We start from the raw sequence: 24813 nt of genomic DNA on the forward strand, positions 1-24813 counted from the left end.
CATAAACAATGGTTGCACTCTCACGTCCAGATGGGATTATTTTCGGGAGGCACAGAGGCTTAGTCAACTGCATTATTCTTTCTTGATACTTCCCTACATTATACAATTGATGATCCACTTGTTTGGAGATGATGTTAATCATATGATTTGGATTCTATATTCATTCATTTGAAAATCAGAGTGACTGATACAAACAACTTAATGCTCAATTGATTTGGATTCTATATTCATTCATTTGAAAGTCAGAGTGACTGATTCAAACAACGTAATGCTCAATTGATTTGGATTCTATATTCATTCCTATAATGTAGCAATGTGCATTCTATCATAAACACAACTAAATGCTCAATTGTTTTGGAAATGCATAATGTTTTGATATATCTTGCATCAGTAATATTATGGATTTTATATTGGAGAAACCCTTGTAAAGACAATGTATTTACATTCATAGTCGTTTCACTACGTGAGGGGGCATGCGGATGCGGTCCAGATCAATTGATCATGGATGTCTTAAGAATCGCTTTAAGCCTCACTTTGAATGTTATGCTCAACATGCATCATTTACATCTTTCATGTCGTTCACATATACTTGTGATTTCTTTATTTTATTTTATATTATATTTCTCTTGTATTTTACCTTAAAATCAAGGGTTATTATACCTAAATGAAATTAAGATTTCATGTCAGATTATTCCTTTGAATGCAATAAGAATTCATACTAATAAAATTGGTAATGGAAGCTTTTCAAATATGTCTACTATCCTTTCCTTCTATGTATATCTTGGCAATGTTGATTGATATATATATATATATATGAAAATTAATATTAATGACAAATCCACACAGACACTAACATGGGTGCATTTGGACCTTTTTCGAATTCACACCACCAATCTTAACTGTCTATCAGGTCTGGGTCTCTCTTCTTCTGCCATGAGGCAAAGATCACATCAATCATATGGCTCTAAACATATGTGATTGGGCCTATCTTCTAGGAACAATCTTATACATTGATTTTGCAGGCTACCAGCTGGCACATGATCAGTATGATTTTTCAAGGCAGCCTGAGGAGTGCACTGGACCTAATTGGGAAGTATACTTAAGTAAACTCTGTGGGGCTCACCATGGATTTATGTCTTATCCATGCGGTACATCTGTTTTTCCAGATCATTTCATGGCATGTTTAGAAAATTGAATCATATCCAGAGCTCAAGTAGACCACACCACAGGAAAAATGGGAATAATGATGTCCACCGTTGAAACCTTCCTAGGGTCCACACCAATATTTATTTCTCATCTAGCCTGTTTATAAGGTCACTGAGACATGAATGAAGGGAAAACACAAATATCGTCTTGATCCAAAACTTCTGTGGCCCCCATGAAGTTTTCAAAACCGTAGACATTCAATTCACACTGTTTCCTGTGTAACATGTGCTTCAATTTTGGGATCATGCACTGAAATGAGCTGACAAAACGGATAGACGGTGTGGATAAAAGATATAAATCGCAGTAGGCCCCAACGAATTTACTCAGTACGCAATCTGCTTCCACCTAATGGACGGTAGTGATACGGATGTGCATGCCACCAATTCCAACTGAAACGGAAAGGTTTCCATGCAAATAGCTGACTAGATTAACGGTCAAAGATCAAGCCTGTCTTTTGTTTTCAATCATCATTGATTTAAACACGTTTTCCCTTTTTAAAAGCGAGCAAAATCCCGATTTGATCTAGGGAATTTTATAATCATCTGCACCCAAACGCTACCTGATCAGTTTGGTGGGTCAATCAGTTTGGCGGCTGGGATCGCCCGAACACTAATGGAGAAAATCTCCTCAATGAGATGATCATAACCTCTTGATCCGTGGCCCACAAATGGACGGTTAAAATTTGAAATACAACACTATTCCGCATTTAACTGAAAAGGTCCTGAGATTGGTGATCTTCTTATCTGGGAAATTTTCAAGGCACTGATCTATTGTCTATGTTGTGGAACTGTGGGCCCCACTTGTTAGAATTTTAAAAGCGTGTATAGCCGTCCAAAGATGCTGACCAAGTATCAAATACCCTATCTACCGACAGGGTATTGGTCTTGGCCTTTTATTTATTTGTACGGATGTGGCCCACCTGATGATTATATCCAGCTTGGTATTTTAAACATGGTTTCTTGGGCACACGTACGCCTTGTTTCCACATGTGAAGCGAGTGCATTTTTTCCTCGTGTTTCACGCTTTCGGGCAGAAGCGGATTGGCTGGTGTACCACGCACCACTTACCCAGCTGGTGTAGCACGTGTCGTGCGAATTCTAGCGCTGAAGGAGATCAAAGTTACATGGCCCTCACAATGATGTATTTATCATATCCATACCGTTCATCCATTTTGTGAGATCATTTTTGAGCATTATCCCAAAAATGATTCATGTCAAAAACTCAAGTGGACCACATCAAAACTAACCGTGGGAAAATGATTCTCACCATTAAAACATTCTTAAAGCCCACCATAGCGTTTATTTTCCATAAAATCTGTTTATAAGGTCACACAGACCTGAGATGGATAGGTAAAACAAATATCGTACCGATTCAAAACTTCCGTGGCCGTAAAAAGATTTTAATGGTAGATGTTCAATCCCCGCTGCTTTTTGAAGTATGGTCCACTTGTTTATTGGATCTGTCTTATTTTTCGTGTAAAGGCTTAGGATGAGCCCACCAAATGCATGAATGATTAGGATATAACAAGTATCTCGTGATGGAACTCACAGAGCTTGGCTACTTGAACACACCATGGAAGTCAGTGGTGTGTGGTACACCAGCCAATCCGCTTCCGGGGACAACAGAAAACCAAACTCCGGTGTGCGTGGCCACATGACCATGGTTAACCCGGTGACTCGACAGGCATGTCCGGCCGCGAGTGGAATCGCGAGACACATGAGTCGGGGGTGAATCGGCCTGACTCGACCGAGTCAGTGGTGATCCGTAGCATTGAACTTGACTCGACGAATCCGAGTTGACTCGGACGAGTGTTAAAACCATGCATCGTACGAAACTGTCACAACTCTAATAAAGATAACGATTGTCATAAACAGACCAATCGAAACCAGCAAAAACACAGCCGTTAGAAATCACACTAATCAGGTAATCCTACCTGTCCAAATGGTGGCCACCCATTGTTGCAAAGAAAAATGTCAATGGTTTAAATTCAATTGCAGAAATAAATGGTCAAGATTGCCTGATATCTTTGATTTTTGGCCTATGCTCCATCTATAATGGGCCCCGCAGTTTCAATGGTACGGATCTGTGTGCATGTATCCGACGGTGCACCATGGATGGGATTCTACACTTCAGCACGCTGTGCCATATATGCACACGGCGGAGAAGTCGAGCCAAACAACACTGAGCGGATTAGGTGAGACCCCGAGTCACCCAAGACGGCACGTCCCTGACCGTTGAACCCACCTTGATGTATATATTCTGTATCCACACCGTTCATCCGTATTTTCAGACTATATTAGGATATTAATACAAAAATGAAGCAGATCCAATTATCAGGTGGACCCTACTGTAGGAAACAGTAGTGATTGAACCCTAATGTAAAAATCTTGTTAGGGCGCACCTTAATGTTCTTGTACTGTTTATTTTCCATCCAATCTGTTGATAAAGTAACATGAGCCTGAATTAAGGTATAAAACAAATATGAGCTTGATCCATTACTTTTGTGGCTCAATAATAGTCAATCTCTACTGTTTCCCTATGGTATGGTCTACCTGATAACTAGATCTGTTTCATTTTTGGATAATTGTATTATGGGATGATGGCCTAAAATGATATGGATAAAATGGATGGACGGCATGAATAGATAATACATACATCAAGGCAGGATCCATGGAATGTGCGCAACGTCTTGGGTGAGCCCGGCTCTCACGGAGCCTCCGGATCGACCACTTACAGTGGGGCTCACAGTGATTTATGTGTCTTAAATCCACACTGTCCAAACATTTTGAAATCTCATTTTAGGGCATGATCCAAAAATTGAAGCTGGTTCAAACCGTTTGTGGACCACACCATCGGAAACAATCGTGATTGAATCCCTACTATTGACTACTTCATGGATTCTGCCGAATGTTCACTAGTCATCTAACCTATTGATAAGGTCACAAACAAGTAGATGAAGAGACCACACAAATATCATCTTGATTTAAATTTTTTATGGTCCATCTAGAATTTGGAATTCCTTCATGTTTTGGATCATGCCATAAAATAAATTTCCAATAGGGATGGATAGCGTGGATGTAGTCACATACATCACAGTGGGCCCCACAGCTAGGGGTCCCACCCACCTCGATGGATTTGAGGTCTCACCTAATCCGCTCCTAGCTAAGCCTACTCGTAGCACACTTTCTATCATGTTACACGTGTAACCGAATTCCTTGTTGGTTAGATGGGACCAACTCATGTTTGTTGTCTGGAGACAATTCGATACACTCATCAAGAAAGCTTCATGTGTGCAACAAATGGACGGTTGGTGAAATTGACCAACGATTGACAATCAATCTATTATCGTGGCCCAAGATACTATGGAAGACCAGATATATATCAAACATAAATATCATTATTTGAGACTAAGCATGATGAACGGTTCGAATCTACCATAAGAGTGATATTCTGGTAGGTGTCCATGTGAGTAGAAGCGTGCACAAATTGAACCGAGTCTAGCTTGGCATAGCTTGACTCGGCTTGGCTTGGTCCTCGAGCCTAATTGGCCAGCCCAGCTTGGTTTGGTCAACAGCTTGGGCCAGTTCAAGTTGAGTTTGAGCCAAAATCGAGCATGTGCAGCATTTTCACAAACACATGCAGTGCACTTCTAATTATTTTTTACTATATGTAAAACAACAACTATTCACATGTATTTCATCAAACACTTTGCAGGCAACATAAAAAAATAAAAAAAAAGTATTTGTTTCATATACATGCCTTCCATGTCACCACCTGACACTCGTTGAGTCATTTCATCAAATACTTGGTGAGTAACATTAATAACAAAGTAACCAAGTCACCGAATTGGTTTGATCTGAGTCAAGTTGAACTGGGCCGGTTTGAACTCATTTGTGAGCTAAAAAAAATCAACTCAACTCGGCTCAAACTCAGCTTCAAATCGAGTCGAATTGAGCGAGCTAACCGAGCTAACTCGGTTCGTGTACAGCCCTACACGCGAGTAGGACTCCAGCCCCGCCCGCGAGCATCTTTATCAACCTGTACGGACGAGAAAACCTTTGATACTCTGGGTGTATATGATGGATGATACTCAGGCACTTAAGAATAACTTACAAATTGCTTACTTGGAGTACTATTAATTCTAACGAAACCATCCAAATTATTATTCTCTGTTTAGCTGTATCATGAAACAGAAATTAAGATTATTTGAATATTGACTACTGTATTTGTGGACGTTTATTGGACGGCTAATAACCAAAAAATCCAATGGTCCTTTTCAAACAAACAACTGTCGACGAATCAGAAGTTAGGATTATTCAATCAATCTGATTTTGTAATTCTGAGTTACAAATAATGATTTGCACAGTTTAGTCGGTTCAATTTGAGATGTTTCTTACCACGTGCACTATTACTAAGTGCCTGCGTATCAATTATCAGAAGCTGCCAGAGTATAAAAGAACTCTCCGGACCAGATATCTTGGTGTAAGAGACAAACACGGGCCGATCGTCGTCCACACCCTTCTTACACGAGCCGCCCGTACACACTATATAAGGTGTCCCACACCCTCAGCGGCTCATCTTTCTCTGTGAAGAAAGGGTGCGCATTACACACCCCCAACCTTCCTTCTTCTCTATATTCCCCTTTTCTCCATTTCTTCTCCTTTTCTCCTTTTTCCTTTCTTTATCACATTTATAGCCTGAGAGTTGGGCTTTTCGTAATATCAGCTCCAAAGTCGTTTATTTTGGTAAAGATTTCCCCTCTCTGCCTATATATATTTACATACAGATATCTATTTCTAGGGATTTTTGTATTATTTTATTTATATGCTTGGATTGGAGATTAGAGTTTTGCTTTTCTTTTATATACTCAAGGGATTGGAATTAGGGTTTTCTTTTCTGGAAGGTGATCTTCTTGCCAAGAATCGATCAGATCAGGTTTTGTTTGTTTGATTTCACATCTGCAATTATGTGATTTTAGCTGTTGTGGGTTGGATTTTATTTTATTTTACTCTGCTTGAAATGCTATCCATGGCTAGGCAATGATTGATTGAACTCTTCTGAATTTATTTAGAGAGATTTTCTTGTGTAATCGGTTTGTTGGAGTGGAAAAACCGCAGATAGAAATCCTGCCTGTTGTTGATTCTTCTGAAAGTGTCCACTAAGGCCTTGAAGGACACGTGGAATGCCTGATCATCAATCGGGACAGTTCGTTCAATGATACATTGGGGGCTAACCATGGTGCAAGAATCACCCGAATTTCTTATGGCTGTCCATTTTTATGACCCATAGATCACATGGTTAGAATTATCCGACCAAAATGCTACCTTGTAATCATTAGTGATATAGAGTGGGATCCATGAAATAGACGTTTCAAGGTGATGATTGGACTTATTTTGCTTTTCCATGCAATCTTGATTCTCTGTTTTCTGTGCTATTGATCGGATGTTTTTGGATCATCCTATTGGCATGATTTTTGCACCATGGCTTGCCTCTTATCGTGTCAACGAATGCATGGTTCAAGTTGTTGTCCCATGTGCAATGTAAGAGCTTCACAGATATTAATAACCTCTCCTTGAAGGTGGGTGTAGATACATATGAAATATTAGAATTGTTCTTGAAGATATTTATAGAAATGCTATGGTTTTTCAAGCCTTCCATCTCGTTCATTTCTGTTTGGGTTTTTCATGTATTATTATGAGGCTATGACATGATTCAGTATCCTCGTGGATGCTTCTAATTGGGACAGATTTTTTATGATTATTTTCCAGTTCTTTATGATACGGCCTCTCTCTCTCTCTCTCTCTCTCTCTCTCAACAGAAACTATTTCTTTTTACCTAATTATTGTGGTGTGTTTACATTTTCCAATTGATGCTAATTTCATCTTTTAATTTGCTTTGATATTTCATTACTTAATATTCTGCCTAAGTTCAATGATAAGATGTATGGTGTACGTTTTCCCCCCCATTGTTTGACACAAATGTGGAGACTACTTGCGAGCTCACATACCAATGCAGCACATTTTTGTAAGATCCATGCCATTGATGAGGTCCGCTCCACCTTGTATGTTTTATGGTTGGAGGATATGGCTAGTACAATCAGCAGGTGGGCATTCATCTGCAGGAAAAAAAATGGTTTTCAAGGAAGATTTGGCCAAAGGACTGTATATGGCATGCTTTTTGTGGCTCCTCTGATAAGAGAATGGCCTGATTCTTGTGCTGTGGCACATACTAGGTGGACCCATTTGATGAATGGCCCAATCTTGCCTGCATCCCATGTTGGCATGCATGGGAAGCATAGCATTTTAAATCTTGTGATCGCCTTAGAAGGTTCCCGTGAAATGTATCTAGGTGTGAGATTTTGATTTTGTTCTTGCTGAACTCTTGCGTTTGTATTTATCACAAAAGAGAAATGGTGGTAGAAAAGCCTTGATGACCTATGGTCTAACTGAAGTTATGGCCCTTGATAGAGTGGAATGGCGATAGAAGGATTCATGTAGCCAACCCCAATTTGTTGGGATAAGTCCTAGTGATGATGATGCTGATATCTTTCCTTCTTTTTACTAAAACTGATAGCTAAATTATAATTCTTGTTTACACTTTATATTTCCCCACGAGGTTGGTTTGGTGTTATAAATTCTTGGAGTACCCTACAAGCAGTACATTAGCTCCTCCATGGCTGTTCGTGGACACTATTGACTGCTATTTTTGATTTTGGGCTGATTTCCAGTGAGCATTGATTGATAGTCAATTGGGTTGTTCGTAGTTTAGATACTGATGCTGTTGGTTAATTACATGTTGTTTCTCCAAATGTCATGTCCTTTTTTATTTTTTATTTTTATTTTAATTATTTCTTTTACAATCTCTAGTAAACATGAATAAGCATCCAAGTAACAAACCCCCCTATAGTTTTTGGTTCTGAAGGTATTAATTCTTTCAGTTTAATCTAATGTTGCTATGTGAACGAAGTCTTGATTTTTCTGACTTTGAAGGTATTACTTTGACAAATTCATGTATGCCTATTTCATACACTTTCAGGTATAAGCTTCATCACTAATCCTGTATATATGCACTGTCAGCAGGCTGTTTAGTCACTTAGAGTTGCTTCTTGTTGGTGGGAATCATGACTGGGGCTCTAATTCAGGCAGCAATCCCCCCTGTTGTTGTCGTGAGTGAGAATCATGGACGACTTCGAGGCTCTGGAAGAACCGGAAAGACTGCCAGAATGATGTGCAATGTGAGAGTACGCACCCCAAGTGTGAGAGGTTTCAGTGGACTGAGGGGATCAAATGCTTTGGATATGATGCAAAGATCAGGCCGAGATTTTAATACTGCAGTTGCAGCTGCTATCTCTGTCCCACGGGGAAAGGCTAGCCGAGGAGTAGCTGTGGCTATGTTTGAGCGCTTCACAGAGAAGGCCATAAAAGTTATTATGCTTGCACAAGAAGAGGCCAGACGGCTAGGGCACAATTTTGTTGGCACAGAACAGATCCTGTTAGGCCTTATAGGTGAAGGGACTGGTATTGCTGCTAAAGTTCTGAAATCCATGGGAATTAATCTCAAGGATGCCCGGGTGGAAGTGGAGAAGATTATTGGTAGGGGCAGTGGATTTGTTGCTGTGGAGATACCATTTACACCTCGTGCAAAGCGTGTTTTGGAACTTTCTCTAGAAGAAGCCCGTCAACTTGGTAATTTCTTTCACAAGTTCTTTTAGAAGCAAGCTATTGATAAATGTGTCATCAATTCATTGCTCAATGTTACATTGAAATACTTATTTGAATGCAGCCATTGGTATCATGGTTTGCAAATCGATTTCTGTGTACCTTATCAATTACCTGTTATAGGGCCCCTTTTAGTCCCCCTGTATCAGGCTGCTTTGGGCTGATATGTACAGCTATATTGTTCATGGGCGAAACTGGTACGGATTGGGCAATATGTACCGGTTTTGGATAATACAACTAACCATGGTTCGCAAGCCTTGTGATTTTAGCTCTCCCACTGGACACATTTTCCTTTAGTCTCTTCTTGTTGCTTCTTGTTTGTTTTTTGTCTTGATTCTTTTTGTTTTCTTTTTCTTTATACATATTTTTCGCTGGCAAAAAACTCTATCAACTGAATAAATATCTCCTTAACATTTATTTACTCGCACTAAAGAAATATGTTATTTTCTTTGACAGACGAACTCACTAATTCCACTGTTGAATTTTTCAGGTCATAATTATATAGGATCTGAGCACTTGCTCCTTGGCCTGCTTCGTGAAGGTGAAGGTGTAGCGGCCAGAGTCCTAGATAACCTTGGAGCTGACCCTGCTAACATTCGTACACAGGCAAGTTTGCAATATATGTTCAGATCCTGTGTGTGCATATAACACATTCCATGTTCTCATTTCATTACTAAACATTGTTGGTGTAAGCAGGTCATTCGCATGGTGGGTGAAAGTACAGAAGCTGTCGGTGCTGGGGTTGGTGGTGGAAGCAGCGGCAATAAGATGCCGACGCTTGAGGAGTACGGCACCAATCTGACAAAGCTGGCGGAGGAGGTATTTGTGCTATGATATGATGCTTATAATTATATTATTGTATTTGGTGAAATGTCTTTTCTAAGCATGTTTCTCTTTTCAGGGTAAATTAGATCCTGTTGTTGGAAGGCAACAACAAATAGAGCGGGTGACCCAAATTTTGGGCAGGCGGACAAAGAACAACCCTTGCCTTATTGGAGAGCCTGGTGTCGGGAAGACAGCTATTGCAGAAGGGCTAGCTCAACGCATTGCTAATGGGGATGTACCAGAGACTATTGAAGGAAAGAAGGTGAGGGATAAAGATCATTTGACAAATCAACTCGATCATAAATCAATACTTCCAGAATAAACTGAGCCTGCAGTATTTTCTTTTGCTTCATAATTTCATATGTTCATGAAATTATTTCACGGGATGTACCCATGGTCTGCTGAATTGCTTTATTCTTTCAAAGGATACCCTGGTTTAAAGTTTTTATTTCCTCTTCATGGTCTTTTTACTTTGAAAACTTGCATTACTCTTCATATAGATACAATGCTATACGTTTTGCAGACTTCTCTTCATTTTTATTTCTTTGTAATGCAGGTGATTACCCTGGATATGGGGCTTCTTGTTGCTGGTACAAAATATCGCGGAGAGTTTGAGGAGAGATTAAAGAAGCTGATGGAGGAAATCAAACAAAGTGATGAGATAATACTATTTATTGATGAGGTACATACTCTGATTGGAGCAGGAGCAGCTGAGGGTGCAATTGATGCTGCAAACATCTTGAAACCAGCTCTCGCAAGAGGTGAACTGCAGGTAATTTAGACTCAATACATCCATGTGGGATTGCCAGGTCCCTTTGACACTTCTTGCCTTTTCTTCCTAATGATATATTGCCCAGCAAGTTTGATCTTATATCTGGAACCGAACTGCAACCTACAGTTCCTGCTTATATTTGGGACTCTGATTCAACCTCAGCCCTCACCTTTGATCTTAAACATGTATTGACTTTTAAGGATCCATTTGTATTTTGCCAAGATCCTGATTTAATGTGGTGCAGTGTATCGGTGCAACGACACTTGATGAATACCGGAAGCACATTGAGAAAGATCCAGCTCTGGAACGGCGATTCCAGCCAGTAAAAGTGCCTGAACCATCTGTGGATGAGACAATACAGATTCTGAAGGGGCTACGAGAAAGATATGAACTTCACCACAAACTCCGTTACACAGATGAGGCTCTAGTTGCTGCTGCACAGTTGTCATATCAATACATAAGGTTTGTGGTATTGAAGATTCATGCCCACCACATTCAATCCCACCATATCTTTACTTTAAAATATGTATCAAAGGGATCTTAATAAGGAGACTAACGAAACAAATCCTTTGCAGATCCCGCTGTTATCCTGGTTGTGTGCTTTTTTAATTCCTAAATGTCTTATTTCAGCTCGTCTGTTAGTGTGCATTCAATGTCTCTTTTACTTCTAATAAATGTTTCTATGTGCTTCAGTGACCGCTTCCTCCCCGATAAAGCAATTGACTTGGTTGATGAGGCTGGTTCTCGTGTTCGGCTTCGTCATGCACAGGTATTGGTTCAATTTCTTCACCAAAATGCGTTTACGCCATTGCTAACATTTTTATTTTTTTTTGAAGGATGACAACTTTATTAAAGAAGGGCAAAGCCCAAAAAACAGAAAAGCAACAGAACAGAGCAAAAAGTGCAAACAAGAAAACAAAAGAAACAAAAGAAAATTACATGGGCTACGCCCCACCCCATTCAGCTATATAAGCCACCCCATTCAGCTACCATATATTTAAGCTATTTACTTTCTTTGTGGCAGCTCCCTGAGGATGCTAGAGAGCTTGACAAAGAGCTCAGACAGATTACCAAGGAGAAAAATGAAGCTGTCCGCAGTCAAGACTTTGAAAAGGTACACTGCATTTTGTTGCTTTTGCATCTGCAATTTACTTGATCTAAATTTATAGAAGTGTCAGGTTGTATAATCTGGAACAGTTTCATGATCCTTTCTGGTAAGATCCCTGCTATAGCTGCTAACAAGAGTAGGATCCCCAGTTCTATTCCCCACATGTGCCAATATGAAATGTGCGTGGGATCCTGGCTGTTCATCAGATGCCCCTACCACGTGCCTGAAAAAATCAGGTCGGTCCAGGGGGGATGCATCAACATGGATACATTATATGGATGCCACAGGTGGGATCCTGGCTGTTCATTAGACTATGGTTCAATTGTCTGAGTCTGGTTTTTGGGTAATTGCACACAGCCACACACACACTGCCGCACATTTGATGGATGCCACATCTTATATATGGGGCACTATGTACTGTGACCTGTGGGGGATGGTAAGATTCATAGTCCCACTATCATGTGTAGCCATCTCATTTCTCCTGAAGCAGAAAAACCACAATTACCATGCAGAACTATGGCAAGAAAACCATATTTATAATAACATCTCTCTCAGAGAACAGCAGATGTACCTAACCCTAGAGACTGGAGGAAGTGTTCTGTGTTGGGGCCCAGTACATTAGCTAGAGATGGGAGCTTTAGCCTAGTGCTTTCAGCTCAGTACTATTAACTATTGCAGCTTTTGTTCAGGCTCAAGCCTGGGTCCTATTCCTATCATTTCAGAAATTGGGCATTAAAAGCCACAGGCAGACCTACTACCGCAGGAACAAGTTGTTGGAGGAAAGCAGGTTGGCCCTGGCCAGCCCAGTCTGATTTCACCTCCTACCAAAGATCCCCATCTCTGAAGGGCATCTGTGCGGCATCACTCTTTTCCCCTTGTTGCATATGCAGACATGTGCCGCCGGAGAGATGTGTCCAGTGACATTGTGATGTGTGTGCCTTTGTGGTTCTGTGAAGTTGTTGTGGCAGATTGTGTACTTGTTTATGGCTAGATTGTCTGCCATCCTCTTGCATATCCATTATATGCTTACACTGGAGAATTCTTGGCAGGCTGGGGAACTGCGGGACCGGGAAATGGAACTGAAGGCCCAGATCTCAGCCTTAATTGACAAAGGCAAAGAGAAGAGTAAAGCAGAGAGTGAGGCAGGTGATGCAAGCCCAATTGTGACAGAAGTGGATATCCAGCATATTGTCTCTTCTTGGACTGGAATCCCCGTCGAGAAAGTCTCAAGCGATGAGTCGGACCGCCTCCTCAAAATGGAAGAGACTCTCCACAAGCGAATCATCGGCCAGGACGAAGCTGTCAAAGCCATCAGCCGTGCCATCCGCCGCGCCCGTGTTGGCCTCAAGAACCCCAACCGCCCAATTGCCAGCTTTATCTTTTCTGGCCCGACTGGTGTTGGAAAATCGGAATTGGCAAAGGCGCTGGCTGCTTATTATTTTGGCTCTGAGGAAGCTATGATCCGTCTCGACATGAGTGAGTTCATGGAGAGGCACACAGTCTCGAAGCTCATTGGTTCACCACCTGGCTATGTTGGGTACACAGAAGGTGGACAGCTGACTGAGGCTGTTCGCCGCCGTCCCTACACTGTTGTGCTCTTTGATGAGATCGAGAAGGCCCACCCTGATGTTTTCAACATGATGCTCCAGATTTTGGAAGATGGGAGGCTGACGGACAGCAAGGGCCGCACTGTGGATTTTAAGAACACCCTCTTGATCATGACATCCAACGTCGGAAGCAGTGTGATAGAAAAGGGTGGCCGTCGGATTGGATTCGACCTTGACTATGATGAGAAGGACAGCAGTTATAACCGGATAAAGAGCCTGGTAACTGAGGAGCTGAAGCAGTACTTCCGACCAGAGTTCCTGAACAGGCTGGACGAGATGATCGTCTTCCGGCAGCTGACGAAGCTTGAGGTGAAGGAGATTGCAGATATCATGCTAAAGGAGGTGTTTGTGAGGCTGAAGGCAAAGGATATCGAGCTTCAGGTGACGGAGAGATTCAGGGACCGGGTTGTCGATGAAGGTTACAGCCCGAGTTATGGGGCGCGTCCGCTTAGGAGGGCAATCATGAGGCTTCTGGAGGACAGCTTGGCAGAGAAGATGCTCGCAGGGGAGATCAAAGAGGGGGATTCTGCGATTGTGGACGTTGATGCGGATGGGAATGTGACTGTGCTCAATGGCAGCAGCGGCATCCCAGAGCCAGAGCCATTGCCACCAGCCATCCCTGTCTAATCTCTTGAGTGTGTTGTATGTAATCGAATGTTGGGATAGATTGCAGTTGTAGTCTTTGTTGCAGTATGACGATAATGTGGTAGTTAGGAAACAGTGAAAAGGTAAGAATGTTGGCAGATTAGTCCCTTCCGTTTAATTCATTTTCTTAAACGTGTCTACTGAGGAAAGATTATTCATCCTCTTTTTTGGGAATAACAGACTCCAAGTAGATGGACTTCCACTGTATAATTGAAAATGACAGAAAGTGAAGAGCATCATCATCATGGCTTCTTTTATCTTAAGTCATGTTTGCAATCTAATGAATGGTTCGAGTTCTGCTTTGAAATGCACCTATGATCATCTCGGTGTTGGAATTTTGAGCAGTCTTCAGGTGGCCGGCCAGTGATCACCATCCGGAATGAGGCCCAACAGTCAAATTAATGTATTTGGTGCGTTGGAGAAGTAGATGACCTTTTCAAGTTCGGTGATTAGGTACTGTGGGTCGCATTGTGGATGTGGCCACTTACCAGAAGTCCCCCAGATTGGAAAATTCTTACCTTTTCCTTTCTTTTCTTTTCGTTTCTCCTTTTTTGGAAGGCAAACCGTTGAATAGGTGGTCAGCAAATTGACTAATAAAACACAGCAATGGTTCAAATTCAATCAACAAAATATGAACTAATCAGCTAGGATCTTCCCACTGTGGTTTTTCAGTGCTGAGGTCATTCACCTCATCATTTCAACAGTTTAGATTACTGAATCATGGGTCCCACTTACACAAACAGGAAGCTCAGAGGGATACTGAAATCACTTTTTTATTTCCCTCAAAACTGATCTCAGAATATAAGCTTCAACCTATTCTTTCAGATCAATGCAGACCATTCTCTACTTCTGTCTTAAGAATATAATCTTACATCTCTTCATAGAATTGATGGCAAACCACAACAACCCATCATTTCGTCAGTGATTCCTGTTGGGTTTTTTCTTTCTTAAATCTATACTTGTAAATCCGTAATCTAAAGAAAACTTCAGTTTCTTGGAGGAATGATCCAGCACAAATTCTTATCATGGTGCAGTCCTATGTTGAGCCCAAGTGGGTCCACTGAGAATCATGTTCGACAGTTGTAAATGAGGAGTCAAGCCATGGATTGCTACCGAAATTCTCCATGATCGATGATTATGGACCTTCAAATAGGTCCTGTAACATGTTCTGTGGGATCATTTTTTACTCTTCTATTCATTTTACAATGCCTTATTGAATGGTTTTGATCCTCCAAGAAGGCAATTTTTGTGAATGTAGGTCCCACATAGAAATATGCATTGCAGTTAGTAACACTGTTTCAGAGTATTCCCGATATTATTGAAATATCCCCGACATTGTCTCTTATCTCCAGCTTGGTGATGCTGATAACATTGGTAGTCTCAGAAATTTCATGTTTCGGTGATGTATTGCCAATATTTTCATTGTGTCACCAATGTATTGATATTGCCAATATTTTCGACTGTGCGAGTTCTAGGTGCCACTTGTATCACCAGTGTGTCAGTGATATTTTGATAATATTGCCAATGCATCAATATGGCCAAAAATCCACTTGTTAAAAAAAAAAAAAAATCATTTCAGATTTTTGGGAACACATGTGGGACCGCATAGAAATATGCATTGCAGTTAGTGAAAGAATTCATAATGGATTATGATCATGCAATTTGCCTTCAGAAAGCACTATCACAACCCTTCCACTTTTGGCAATTCGATAGTGTACTCGCTCTATTGTATCACCCCAACTAGACGAAACCGGCTTTGTAAATCAGGCGCCTGGAATATCGATTCCCTGGTGGAAATCCTACAACTGCCTCTTAACTGACAAGACCAAACCAGCTATTTCCGGCTGACTAATGAATTTTTTACTTGTTCTCTCTTGGCTTTGCTGGCTATGTTGAAAATTCCTAATTTGCCAATTTCATACGTCTATTACTGCCTGTCTAATGCACAATCAAATTGAGTTGCAGCATTGGTCTCCTAAATTGGGAAAGATCATATTGTGAGTTCATTCTGCTGCATTCATATTTACAATCCAGGTTCTGATTTGCAAGGATTTTATTTTATTTTATTTTTGATGACGACATGGTGTCCCCGCTTCCGCAGATGCACGCAATAACCTGCAATTGGGTAAATTGTGAGGGGAATTGAACTTGCATCTGTGGGGCGCAAACCCACAACAATAGCCATTTGCTCAAACCCCAGGCAGGTTTGCAAGGATGTTAACTACAAGTTTGACTCAAAAGGATTAAAGGGACAACACCTGAAAAAAAAAAAAAAAAAAGAATTTTCACAATTTGATTGATTTGTGCACCCAAACACAGCCTAGAAGTCTGGGATGGAATTAAAAATGGAAAAAGAAATACATTCTTTTCCATCTTTTACAAAATTCTCCAACTCAGAGAGTTTTCACCACATTGGCAAACTAGTGAACAAATGCAAATTTCAAATGATTTCCAACTCTTTCCTAATATCATTGCAAACATTACTTACATTTTCATTGAATTTCTACAAGCTCTGAAGTGGCATCAGAATGTTTCTGGCAATGGTCTGCCTTCAAGAAATGCCTTGAACAGCACGAGCGATCTCTCTGGCTGAGAGAACGGAGTTTCATGAGAAGCTCCTCTAACAGTGGCAAAGGAAAGGATGTTTCCATACACTTGAGTCCATCCACCAACCTAGAAAAAAAGGGTCCATAAAAGATATTGAAAAAGAAAAAAGAAAAAAAAAAAACAAACCAAATGAATGAAACACAATTGTGGAAATCCAAAATCACGAAAATGGAGGCTGGATCCAGTGTCCTTCTGTTTGTGTAAACCCTTTTTAAGTGGAAAGATGGGCAAATGTGTCAATCAATCAGAACCAATCAACTAGTAGGCCACCTCACGGAGGGTGCCAATGGTCTGCTGCAGTTGCCTCTAACTATTCAATCTATAGACATTTTATCAACCGTTAATCAAGTTTTCTCAAACACCTGAAGATAGTTGATGGATAAGATAATTCTGATCTTTCAACTGGCCGAATTGTCATGCTATGGCTCATTGAAAAGGCAGACACCAGTTGGGTGGGCTGGATTGGTTGCACAAGTGCACCGAGCAATGGTTTGTTGGGTCGGGCATGTTTGCTGAAATCTGAAAGGTATCCTAGGAAAGGAAAACATTTTCCACAGATGTGATGTTTTCTGCTGATTTCGACAATAAAGTAACCTGTGGAAAACTGTTTTCCTTTCCATGGTTTTCTTCAGAAAAAAAGGGTGTTTTACTTCTCCAAAAAACTTGGATAATTCTCATTTCTACACTTTTCGAGAGACATATTTCACTTTTTAACCATTGACTATACCACATTTCTCTGGAAATTACGGAACCAAACAGAAAAACTTTTTAGGATTCTTTTCCATGGATTTCCTTATTCACAGTTTTCCTCAGATATCTATCATGTTTCCTTTCCTAATGTACTTTTTTGGATTCCACCAATCCAAACAGGCCCTAAATGATACTAACTCCAAGGTGAAAATATGTTTTTTTTTCATGAAAATATGGTGGCCTGCTGAAACATCGAGAAGTCGAAGAAAAAACCAGACCCTACTACAGAAATAAATAAAAAAAATGAAATCATGGAACTTCTAGAGATAAATGCAGTTCTTGTCAACAGATTTACCTGCTGCCCCTCGAACCAAACTCGATAAGGTACGGTGGTATTCAGTCCTAGCTCGTTCGCCAATCCATGGACCAGTTTTCGGCTCCCAGTCAGTGGGATCACGGAATCTTGATCTCCACTGAAATGAAAATCAAAACATAAACAGATGAAGAAGATTGCTTCATTTATTCTCTTGATTCTATCACATTTTTGCATGAGATAGGGTGCAAAAGGAAACCTTGTCACAGCTTAACCCTTTACCTGTATATCAAGGCGGGGATACCGGACTCAACGATGGAGCCCACAATGGAAATGGTCGGTATCTCCACGTTCAGCACGTCATAATCCAAGTTACTACGATCAACACAGTAGAAAATTCAAATAAATACATATTGCTGCCAGATATATCAATTAAAGTAAAGGAATGTGCAAAGGCTGACAGGGAACATAATGTCATGTGTTTGAGCTAAATCTGAGCCGTTGGGTGGAGCCCCGCCATGTATGTGCATTGGCCAAAAGTCAGGCTGGTCTGACTATCAGGTAGGCAGTGGACGATGCATACAAAAAGAAAAAGACAATTGGAAAAGAAAAGCAATGGTCCACATTTTACTTACAAATCTGGCCCACCTGGTGACCAGACTGTCCAGATCATCAGGTCATAGCATACATACAGCTGTCCTTTCCGATCTTCTTCTTCTTGCTCTTCTTTATTATTATTATTATTATTTTCAAAGATAAAATGTGTGAACCAATATTTATTATTATTATTATTCTTATGGAAAGTGGAAACTCATAAGAAAGAAGACTCTGAAGAGTTACTTGTAAATTGCTTCTGTTATACTGTAAGGAGCAGTGCATTGGGTGTTATCTTCGCTAAATGCGTCGATATTTTTGGCGATATCTTGAGAGAAATTAGAATGACTTGATTGAATTTTCCATAAGGGAGTGAAGATGGAAAATTTGAATTTAACAAAAGCTAATACCTGCTACAAGCTTCCCATTTGGCAACTCCCATAAGACGTGCATGGAGAGCATTTTGGACATCTTTTCGATTGAGATAATTCTTTGTTTCATCTTCCACACAGACATCTATTCGCTCCGTGACTTGCTGCATTATAACAAGCACATCCAAAGATTTACGAGAAGAAAGACAGTGAATGGAGGAGAAATGAACTTGCTACTCGCAGTGGGATGGTGCAAGATCCAGGTTGTCTATTGGGTGTGCCCCACCAGGGCTGTCAATGGCCAGGAATGGCCCATCAGGCTTTTGGCTTGGACCACTTTGGGCTGAGATACGAGGCCCAGAGCTAGACCTGGCCCTAACATTTAAGCCCGTTTATTAATCGGGCTGGCCCGTTTAAAGTTTCAAGGGCATTTTGTTCAATATCTTGCATGATTGAGCATGCCTGATGAACAGACTAGATCTTGCACAAAAGAGGGTGACCTGGCTCGGGCACCACCTGTTTGTTTTGGCCCATCAAGGGCCCAGGCAGAACTCAGGCCTGGGTTTTACTTTGCAGGCTGGGCTTGGACAGATCTTGGCCTAGTCCACTGACAACCCTAGCCCCACCTTTATGTGCCTTGGTGCAAACATCTGGCTGGTCCAGTCATCAGGGTGGCCACATACACATGAAAATACACAGTTACAGAAAATTGACTGGTATTCCACAATTGATGTACATGCCTGGCCCACCTAATGACTAGACGAGCCTATTTTTTTGGGGTGGGGTCCATGTGATGATAGACCTGCACTGCAGACATGTAGGGCTTACAAGTAGCCATAGAAAAACACATGATCAAGAGAGGAGAAGAAATCATGGCATAGAATCACCTGACTGAGAACCATGGATTGCGAGAGCACTGATGATATGCAGACGTCGAGTGTTACATCGTAGCTGTCAACAAATCTGCTAGTTTCTTTGTTCACTTGGCTCATCACTCTTGAACAAACAGGGGAAACAGAGCTTCTATAGTACTCGCTCACATACCGAGAATAGTTACAGCTGGAAGTGAAGATTTTATATGTTGAATCCGATATCAGCCCATGGGACCAGAAGAACTCAGCCCTTGAATTGAAATCAGTGGCGAATTCGAGAACCGGATTTCCCAGCTGAAATGTTAACAAACTTTTTTATTGAGTTTATGAACATCATGAAACTTCGGCTTATCTTTCAAGAAAACGGGAAATGGAAAGGAAAATAAGGGATGAAAAAAAATATTCAAAAAATATTTCAATTGATTGCTTGAAAATCCATTTTAGAAAAATATCCCAAAATCAATATGTGTTGTTTGATTCAGTTCTTTTAGAGGGAATGTATAATGCTGAATCAAACCAAATGGGGATTTCGTTGACAGCAACTGTACAGTCTGGCCCACTTTTCTGTGATCCAGGCCATTTGTTGTATACAAACCATAATAAATGGATCACAATTCACCTATATAACTGATGCTTTTCTCATTGACTGTGGAGGTTTGGCGAGACTATTGACTTGCAGGCCACCAACCAGACGGTTAATATCACCCAAGCAGCAGGGATTGCATGATCAGGCACAATGAGAACCACCAGATAACCCGTTTGGATCGTTGAGAGGCGGGTCCTACCTGTACAGTTGTTTGGGTGAACAAAATGATGCTTTGTTCATTTGAGCATTAGATAACACCTCAGTTCTTAATATCTGTGCTACTCACAGCAATTCCTTTGAGATTGAACAACTTTTCCTTCTTGTTGAATTCGATCATGAGCTGGGCCAGTTGTGGAACATAGTGACCTGATAACAACAAGAACTCTTTCAGATTCATCTCTCTTTAAATTGATTTTTTCTGTTTTCATCACAAGTGGACATTTTTCAGTGATGGGAGGAGTACCTGCATAGCTTTCTCCTGTTATAATCAGATCACGGCTCTTGTACTGTGGGAACTTGACGAACCAGCGCTGCAAGAACACTAAATTGTCCCTGGCTTAAGATATCAAAGACGATAGTAGTTTCAGAACCTAAAGGAGAAATGAGAGATGAAGATAACCCATGTTCCTAAAATCAAAAACCACCATCAAAGAATTCAAGGAGAAGAAAATAGTAAGAACTCATGGCCACAAGGACCCATTGATCTGCTAGCATCACCATGGATAGGGGTGGCCTGAAAGTCTCCCAAATCAGAACCTGCAACTACATGCATCGGAGTTGAACCCATGCCTGTAGGGAGCAAATCCACAGTGTTGGCCGCTTACCCAAACCCTGCATCTGAGTTGAACCCATGCCTATAGGGAGCAAACCCACGGTGTTGGCCACTCACCTAAACCCCGTCAGGTGCAAATTTAGGACTACTAACAGTTCAAATTCATGAAGAACTTGGAATTATCTCCATCTCATCCAATTACTATTCCTTAAAAGATTGGGTTTTTATTCAATCAATAGCCCACATTTGCCCAAAACTAAGAAATTCTCAGATTCCAACAATTACACGAAATAAAAAATGGTTTAGTAGAAGTCTAGATCTGTGCATGTCACAAAAACATAAAATAGAAAATCAAGAGTTGCAAGTGATAAAATCATGCCTGTTTTCTTGTCATCAACACCAACATAGTAAGAGGTATCAGTGGAATAGGAGAACCCAACTCCTGCTGGTGTCTCCAAATACAACATGTTTGCTTCTGAAAATTACAGGAAATAACAGTCAGTATATCAATTGAGTTTAACAACCCATCCCGCCGCCCCCCCCAAAATGAGGTACCTTTATTCCAGCTATGCTCATTTCTCACCAAAATCTCTCCACTTGGTCTAAAAGGCCCATTTTCAGAGAATGCTCCAACTCCAACAGAAGAACAACCAGGCCCTATTAAAAAGAAAAAGCAAATACTTACATTTATTTATTTATTTTTAAAAACAATAAAAGGGTATCTTTTATTGTTTCTTTGGTAGAAATCATTCACATTCAGAAAACCCAGAAAAGGTTTCTTTTTTTCTTCTTCTCCTTTGCTTTTCTTTTTACATTTCTATCTGAACTTTTCCAACTCCAATAGAAGAACAACCAGATTCTATAGAAGAATATCGGATACATACAAAAACCCAAAAAAGCTGTCCTTTTCTTTTTCTTTGGAGCAAATCATTCCCATTAAAAAACACCATGGAAAGATCTCATCTGTTTTTTTTTTCCTTCTCTTTTCCATTTCATATGAATTTTTCCAACTCCAGTAGAAGAATAATCACATCCTACAAAAGAAAATCAAACATATTCAAAAACCCAAAAAGAAAGAACATCAACTTCTCTGTCTTAAAATTCAAAAACCCAGAAAAGATTTCTGCTTCTTTACATTTCTTTCCCATCTCCATTTGTTGTTGGTTTTTTTTTTTTCCATTACACAAACCCTCCAAAAACAATATCAAAATATATTTTTAAAAAAGGACATTTTCCATCTTTTCTTGTAAAAATCATTAAAATCCAAAAAACCCATCAAAGATTTCTACTTTCTCCGTTCGCATCCATTTGCCATTTTCAATTGATTTTTTCACATTCAGAACAGCCAAGGAAAAAAAAAAAAAAATCTTTTCATATTTTCTGCTACAAATCATGGTAAAAAAATAAAAATAAAAATAAAAACAAAAACATCAAAGATTCTACTTAGTTCTTCTCCGTCTGCACTCATTCCCCACTTCCAACTGAAATTTTATGTACCCATGAGAAAATCAAGCACATTAAAAAAACCACCCAAAAAAAAAAAAGAACATGTTTTCCCATCAAAGATTTCTACTTTTGCATTCATTTCCAATTCCAAATTGAAAATTTTCAATACCCAAGAGAAGTTTCAGACCTCCATTCAACCAAAGAACAAGAGGCTTTATAAAAGGCTCCATCTCTGCCTCAGCAAAGTAGTAAAACAGAGCTCTCTGTTTCCTCTCATCCACTGTAATGTAGCCTGAAAACTGCTGGAAGCTGACCTGAGGCTGCCCTGGCAAGTTGCTGATTTTGTCAGGAAGATAGGATTCAACGTCCATAGAAATACAGAGATGAAGGAGAGCCGTAGCTATTGCTATGGCCTTCCATGAAAGAGAATGCATTGTTTCAGAGAGAGAGAGAGAGAGAGAGAGAGAGAGAGCTGCTGAGAGAGAGAAAGAGAGCTGCTGTTTGAATGGGGAAGTTGGGGACATTAAATAAAGGGATTGAAAATATCATTTACACCCTCCCTGACGATAATACATCCATTATTTATACTTTTGGTAATGCAATGCTACAACTTGTACTGTTGTATTACGAATGTGTGGGAGGATGGGTGCAACTAAAAAAGGTAATTTCATTTCTTTGCTGACAAATGCTTTTAACTGCACATGCTTCACACCTAGAAACGATGCACATGCGTGTCACATCAAAGCCGTCCATCAGGCCACACCATCTATGTAGATGCTTGATGATCTGATGATCAGGAAGTGAGCACTGACACGTTGAATTTGGACCTTTGTCAAATGCTCTTGACCGTTCATTTGTTTTCCCTAGGGTTGTAAACCTGCTGATCAAATCGTCCTATTTATTAGGGCCCGTTTGGCCGGCCGGATTGAAAGGGATTGGATGGTATTGGAAGTTAAATCCCAGTAATGGCCGGCGTGCCAAACAGACTGGGTGACCTGGGATATAGCAATCCCATAGATCTTAAGACAATCAACTGGCAACACTATCATTACCTTTAAATCCTATCCAACCCACCCTAATCCGTTCAAATTTACCTGGGACGTGTTTGGTCCGAGGGATTAGAAGGAATGGAAAGGTTTAATAGCGTGCCAAACAGACTCTCCAGGATATAGCAATCCAATTAGATCTTAAGACAATCCACTGATAGCACCATCGTTACCTTCAAATCCATGCCATCCCGTTTGGCCGGGTGGATTGGAAGGGATTGAATGGTACTAGGGTGGATGGCACGGACAATCCCATTAGATCTTAAGACAATCCACTGACAACACCATCATTACCTTCAAATCTATGCCATCCCGTTTGGCCGGGTGGATTGGAAGGGATTGAACGGTACTACGGTGGATGGCATGGATTTCTAGGTAATGATGGTGTTGCCAGTGGATTATCTTGAGATCCATGGGGATTGCCCTATACCTGAATTGTTATATCTAGTTTGTTTGGCACGCCGGACCAATCTTGGAATTAAACCTTCCCATCTCTTCCAATCCCTCGAAACCAAAAACGTCCTAGGTAAATTTGAACAGATTAGGGTAGATTGGATGGCATTTAAAGGTAACGATGGTGTTGTCAGTGGATTGTCTTAATACCCGTGGGATTGGGATCAGATCACCGACTTTGTTTGGCACGCTGGGCCAATCTCGGAATTTAACTTCCAATCCCTTTCAATACCATCCAATCCCTTCCAATCCGACCGGCCAAACGGGCCCTTAGGGACATGCCATATATACAGCGAAGGCGAACCTGATTAATGGCTCCAATTTCACACGTGTGTTGGTTGCATTTGTGAGGCTAGTGCACTCCAATGCATGCACTCGTCATTTCTCCCTTTAGGTCTCTTTTCTTTGATCCCCCGATCCGCCGGGGTCGGTGGATAAGTGACTGTGGGCCTAACTTAATGCATGTTCCTTAAGTGGACCACACCGCAAAAACAGTGATAATTTAATACCCACTGTAGAAAACTTCTCTCAGGACATTTGAATGTTTATTTGTAAATAAGGTTAGAAAGACATGAACGATGAGAAGGTATAAATGTTAGTGTAGCCTACAAGAATTTTTTATGATTAATCACTATTGGTTGTAATGTACTGTGCACCTGAGATTTGGATATGCGTAGAGGTGTACACTAGTCGAGCACTGGCCACTAGTTGACCCCAGCTCGAAGTCGGCTCAGTCCTCGAGCTTGACTGGTCAGCTCAACTCGGTTCGGTCTGCAGCTCGGAAGCATCTACTGCATTTTCACAAACATATGCAGTGCGCTTTCAATTTCTCATTGTATGTAAAATAATAATAGTTGTTTACAAGTATTTCATCAAACACCTTATAGGTAACATCAAAATCAAGGAAAAATGGTATTTTTAAAATATACATGCACTTATTGCCACTAGCCAACACTTCGTTGAGTCATTTCATCAAACACTTGGTGAGCAACATCAATATCAGAATAATCGAGTCACTGAACTAGTTCGATCTGAGTTTGATTCAAGTTAAGTTCGATCTAAGTCGAGTTGAGCTCAGGTGAGTTTGAATTCGGTTCGAAATTTTTTCGAGCTCAAAAAATTAGCTCAACTCCATTCAAACTCGGCTTTGAACTAAGTTGAATCGAGCTTTTTCGAATTGAG

General features: G+C 40.6%; 2 protein-coding genes across 6 annotated transcripts; one reads left to right on the top strand and one right to left on the bottom strand.

Annotated features, from left to right (window-relative positions):
• The first annotated feature begins 5689 nt into the window (after window positions 1–5689).
• On the top strand, window positions 5690–14126 carry LOC131239342 (chaperone protein ClpC1, chloroplastic-like). Of its 5 annotated transcripts, none has more exons than XM_058237008.1 (10): window positions 5690–5803; window positions 8286–8891; window positions 9415–9530; window positions 9621–9743; window positions 9826–10011; window positions 10306–10521; window positions 10766–10983; window positions 11215–11290; window positions 11546–11635; window positions 12679–14126. In XM_058237008.1, exons 2-10 carry the CDS (start codon window positions 8327–8329, stop codon window positions 13861–13863), a joined length of 2775 nt encoding a protein of 924 aa, XP_058092991.1. In that variant the 5' UTR covers window positions 5690–5803; window positions 8286–8326; the 3' UTR covers window positions 13864–14126. The 5 variants fall into 5 exon arrangements, with proteins under 5 accessions (XP_058092991.1, XP_058092988.1, XP_058092987.1 ...); XM_058237005.1 differs by having other exon boundaries at window positions 5746–5951; window positions 8283–8891; XM_058237004.1 differs by having other exon boundaries at window positions 5747–5951.
• Window positions 14127–16149: 2023 nt separating this feature from the next.
• On the bottom strand, window positions 16150–22600 carry LOC131239343 (serine carboxypeptidase-like 45). Its single transcript, XM_058237009.1, has 10 exons — window positions 22320–22600; window positions 21242–21343; window positions 21066–21161; window positions 20378–20470; window positions 20201–20280; window positions 19344–19622; window positions 18496–18620; window positions 17774–17866; window positions 17534–17651; window positions 16150–16554 (listed from the first exon to the last, which is right to left on the bottom strand). The coding sequence occupies exons 1-10, from the start codon at window positions 22564–22566 to the stop codon at window positions 16405–16407; spliced, it is 1383 nt and encodes a 460-aa protein (XP_058092992.1). The 5' UTR covers window positions 22567–22600; the 3' UTR covers window positions 16150–16404.
• Window positions 22601–24813: the final 2213 nt, after the last annotated feature.

The sequence above is a fragment of the Magnolia sinica genome, chromosome 3 (genome assembly GCF_029962835.1).
Source record: "Magnolia sinica isolate HGM2019 chromosome 3, MsV1, whole genome shotgun sequence".
NCBI classification, from domain to species: Eukaryota; Viridiplantae; Streptophyta; class Magnoliopsida; order Magnoliales; family Magnoliaceae; genus Magnolia; species Magnolia sinica.

What these genes read in the sequence shown, in the direction of transcription:
- LOC131239343 (XM_058237009.1), bottom strand. Translation starts at nt 22,566, where the DNA reads ATGCATTCTCTTTCATGGAAGGCCATAGCAATAGCTACGGCTCTCCTT. An exon ending in TGTTCTTTGGTTGAATGGAG is followed by an intron (nt 21,344 to 22,319) that starts GTCTGAAACTTC and finishes TCTTTTTAATAG; the next exon opens with GGCCTGGTTGTTCTTCTGTT. An exon ending in ATCCCCGCCTTGATATACAG is followed by an intron (nt 17,652 to 17,773) that starts GTAAAGGGTTAA and finishes TTTTCATTTCAG; the next exon opens with TGGAGATCAAGATTCCGTGA.
- LOC131239342 (XM_058237008.1), top strand. Translation starts at nt 8,327, where the DNA reads ATGACTGGGGCTCTAATTCAGGCAGCAATCCCCCCTGTTGTTGTCGTG. An exon ending in CTGCTAACATTCGTACACAG is followed by an intron (nt 9,531 to 9,620) that starts GCAAGTTTGCAA and finishes TGGTGTAAGCAG; the next exon opens with GTCATTCGCATGGTGGGTGA. An exon ending in TTGTCATATCAATACATAAG is followed by an intron (nt 10,984 to 11,214) that starts GTTTGTGGTATT and finishes TATGTGCTTCAG; the next exon opens with TGACCGCTTCCTCCCCGATA.